The 4,589-nt window shown below is 36.3% G+C and overlaps 1 protein-coding gene across 1 annotated transcript in view; it reads right to left on the reverse strand.

Annotated features, from left to right (window-relative positions):
* Positions 1-4,515, reverse strand: part of LOC108756324 (innexin shaking-B) — a 15,810-nt gene extending 11,295 nt beyond the window's left edge. Inside the window, exon 1 of the mRNA XM_018500055.1 lies at positions 3,766-4,515. Within this exon, the coding sequence (XP_018355557.1) occupies positions 3,766-4,128 (363 nt within the window). The 5' untranslated portion in view covers positions 4,129-4,515. The remainder of the gene's footprint in view (positions 1-3,765) is intronic.
* Between the last annotated feature and the right edge of the window lie 74 nt (positions 4,516-4,589).

The following is a 4,589-nucleotide window of genomic DNA, read 5'->3' on the forward strand; positions in this document are numbered from 1 at the left end:
TTTTTATTTACATAACTTTTATTATTAAAAATGCCTTCCACGTAAGGAATTGCAAAAATTGTGTCGCTTTAATAACACAAAATCACGACAAATCACGACGGACGAGCACTATTTATTCATCGTTTGAATTAACAACTTTTAATAGAAAATTGTTTCTCGTACATTCTACTATTCGTACGTTTTTCTTCTCATCTTCCACTGTCGTAGTTGACACGTTAATGCACAATCCTATCCACTTTGTTTTTGTGAATTTAAATCAATTCAACTGTTTTGGAACAGAACAATTGCGAAGGAAAAATTAAAGACGATAAACGAAGTTAGAAAAGAAACACGCACGTGAGCCTCGAATACAAGCCGTCCGAAGACTGACCGGACTTGAGAGGCATCCCTTGACCTCGATACTAAATACACATAACTGATGTTATCTTGCAAACGTCTGGATTAGCCATGATCAATCAAAGGCTGATCGATGAAACTGTATTATCCGTAATCTGATATAGTGTTACATACTGTTTGATACGATATATACGTTTAAATAGTTTCACCGAAAAGAAACAAATAAATGACTTTCGATTTTGTCATTTTATACGTAAAATTTGAAACGAGCCAATGAGATCTACTATTATAACAAGGTTCTATGTATCCAAGATTATATGTATCCGAAACCTCACCTATGACAGAATTCTGAATATTAATGGAGCTCAGTAACGCGGTCATCGGTATATATTATTGCCGATGACGTCAAAATTAAGACGAAAGAAAATTTTGACGTACTGCATAGGTACATTGATTGACATTGCAAACGTTTATAATAAAAGATGGATATTTGAAGAAAATTTTACGTGCGTGTCATTGAATCCGTGGGAGAGATAATTCAGGCGAGAAATCTATTTCTGTCCAAAACTAAGAGAGAAACATTCGAGTGAAAATAATTAATGGATCTACGAGATACGATTTGTTTCTTATAATCCTTTTATTTTTCCTCGTCCAGGTTACATGACACGACGATTATATTATCGCTAGTGAGATTTAATTCCTGTAAGCTCAATCGTTCTAATTGTATCGCGTATACGGGAAGTATTGTACAAGGTAGTTCGACGATCTCCATCATTGAGAACATGCTTAATCGACCGTGTTACGAGTGCGGCGCGCACATATTCCGGGCAACGAAATTAAGCGCACCATTACCACGCGTAAAGGAACATTCCGACGGACCAAAATGAACACTTATGAGGCTGTATTTATCGTCACCTCCTTACCTCCCTCCTCGACTGGAGGAAAATAGGAGGCGATAAAAAGACGATGAAGTCAAGATAAGATAACCGTGCTCTGATTAAGATGCCGGGATTAATCTGTCGATGGGGCTCTGTCGTTAAACCACCCTTTTCATCGGCTCTTTCAGCCACTAGATTTCAAATAATCTTTAAAGCAGTCATTAACGATTATCCAACCGGGGAAAAGAGAACGTTAATTCTTCTAGTATTTCCAATAAGAAAAATATATTCATTCCTTTGTGTAATTTATCTCTGATATTTTTAATATTTTTTTTTTAATATAATTTTTTTTTTATATTAATTTAAAAGAATCTTCTTTAATGAATAAAGATCGAATTAATCTCGAAATGTTGAAGTAACATGATTTACACATTTACGTGATTAAATTACAAAAAGGGCGAAGAAAATACGCGAACAGGAGGGAAAGAAATTCATTGTTCAACAAACGACGAAATTAGCCCGACGATAATTATAGAAATGCTTGAGGAGATTCATATATCAGCGAAAGGGAATAGATCAGTGAAAAAAAGCGGCGACTACTCGCTGTAAACTGTATAGTTTGCTTTGAAACGCCGGGCGAAAAAACACGGCGAAGGGAGACGAGGAAATAGAAAGAGAACTTTCGTAGAGGGATAGGCTGTCGTCGACTGAGTTTATTTTGAGACATCAATGCGAGTAGCATGAAAGAAACGCGCGAGAACACAAGGAAAATACTACGGATCGCTATTTCAGGTGTTCGCGCCACGCCATTAACCCGTATCATCTAAACTTTCTATTACGATCTTCCTATTTCTTTCAAGCTAACTGAAATAATCAGCCGCGATAAACAACAGCAAGTGTTTGACACTCAAATTCGCATTAAAAATGCTTTTTTTCTTTTTTAACTGTGCGACGGTATTATTATCATGTTATGGTGATAATCGGTTCTTTTAAATAATTTAACTGCCCCGTCAGATCTATTTATATTCTTAAGTTATATAAGTCGCATAATTTGTGCACAACGTTGTATAATATATGACGTCGATCATTTGTTAATGCATTGTATTGTCGTGATACGTGGCGATAATTGTATTTTCTCCAAATAATTTACGTATTTGATATCAAAGCTCATTTACTTATATCTTTAAGTAACCTTAGTAATCCTATACCTTTTTTTTTTTTACGTACGTTATATAATTTATTATTTATATTATATTGCATGACATTGTAAGGCACACCTACTGAAAAAAACAAATCTAACAATAACCAAGTCTAGATGATCGAATAAAGCTTAGTGAAATAATTTCAATTATATATTAATATTGTTTTCTAAATATTATTTTACTTTTGTAATTATTATATCAACCGATTGGTACTATTATTATGTTTGGTAATATTTATTAAATATTGCACCAATGTGTGCTAAACAAAATATATTTAGTGATTATTACTAGATTCTTCTTTTTTTTTTTAATGATGCGTGACACGGTTTAACTTTCTAGAACTGAAAGGCTGAAACAGCGCGATCGCCCGAGCATTTTTTATCGCGATCATCCTCGTTCGAATAAGATTAATCTATCGATAGAGCGTTTGTTAACCACTGCCAGAAGGAAACCTTAAATATAACAATGCACTAATCTTTGTCATTGTACGACCACGCGAACAATTCTCAATGACGAAGTTTAGTGCATTGTTATACTTAAGGTTTCTTTCTTGGCAATGGATTAGATGATAGGCCTTCGCGAGCAACATGCAGGTCGCTCGAGTCCGGGCAGAAAGATTGATGGATGAGTAACGTTTAGGAGTGCAACGCTAAAAGCACCGGTACGTTTTATGGCTCGTATGCAAACCACACATTCAACGCTAAACATGCTTGATGTTTCACTTGTCTAATCGACGCGACGGTGCGCGTACACGAAAGACGTGAGTTAGGATCGGGCTATTACATTTGGCGTTAAATAATAGACGCATATATAAATTTTGATGGAATCTTTGAATTACATATGTTCCGCGTATCGCGGTTAATTTTGCGTACAGGCAATGTTTCGATAGCCGCACTTGCAAAAACAGTTATAGTATATATATCATATTAGTTACACTTTCGCAATAGGCACCTTTGTTATTATTACTCAACTATCCAACATTTTACTCGTTAATGATGTTATTTAGCTATTTCAAAATTTTACTTGTTAATATTAGATGTTATTCAGCCATATTCGAAATATTTTACTCTTGACCATGTTATTATTCAATCATCTAAAATATCACACTTGCTCATATTATTCAGTAAATATTATTTGTTAATATTACTCACATTTACACACATTTATATACATATATTCAACAACTATCGTTTCTGTGCTTTGCGCTTAAATTTCTACTTCACTCAAATCAAATCAATACATCTGACGTCGTCGTGCATAATTAAATTCGTCGAATGTAAGAGATCGAGACCGAGAACACTCTCTTCGTGCAAAACAAGAATACCATATATGAACGATCAATCGGTTACCTGCAGGAACAGCATGAAGCAGACCCACTGATAGTATTTGTACTCCTTTCGCTCAGATTCGGAATACGATTTGGAATTGTCGACGCCGGGAAAGGGCACTTCCAAACCTTCTCTTTTACGGTACGCCGCGGTTATCGTGTAAGTGCTGTGTATCCAGCAGTAAGTGTTCAGAACATCTTCGGGCAGGTCCTTGCTATGTATACAGTCGATAGGATTGCCGACGTACTGACGGGTTGTGACAATCAGGGAGAACGCTATCAGCAGGATCACAGTCAGGCTGTAATGCAAGCGGAAGACGGCGCTGTCGATATGGATGTGCGAGATTTTTATGAGACTCTTCAGACCGCGAAATATGTCCAGCATCTTGGTACTGGAACGATACTATAATAAGAGATCAGAGGCTACGCCGGGCCACGGCGATTCCCCAGAATAACGTCCGCAGGACTCCACGTCCCTCCAAGTCGCCTCTTGTCGTTCTTTACCTACATTTTTCACTGTTCCCGATTCCGAGATCGTTTTTTCGCCCCGTCGAAGTTTCGCTTTCCGTCCACTTTTTCACTCTCGAGCACGACACGTGTTCACAACTTGAAGGAAAAATAGCGAAAGCGCGCGCGTGAATCTTTAAGAATGGATTAAAAAATGTTAACTGTACATTTTTTTTAATTCAGCCTATATATTTCCCAACTTGCGTGAAACTTTTCGAAAAGGGAGCTATTTCATTTTATCACTTACTTCGTTTTCTTCAATTATTGTCCTTGCGGTTCCTTTCTGATTTTCAAGGAAATATCTTTCTTCGATCGTCAAAAATGTATATATATATATAT

This window comes from Trachymyrmex septentrionalis, unplaced genomic scaffold (genome assembly GCF_001594115.1).
Source record: "Trachymyrmex septentrionalis isolate Tsep2-gDNA-1 unplaced genomic scaffold, Tsep1.0 scaffold97, whole genome shotgun sequence".
NCBI lineage: Eukaryota > Metazoa > Arthropoda > Insecta > Hymenoptera > Formicidae > Trachymyrmex > Trachymyrmex septentrionalis.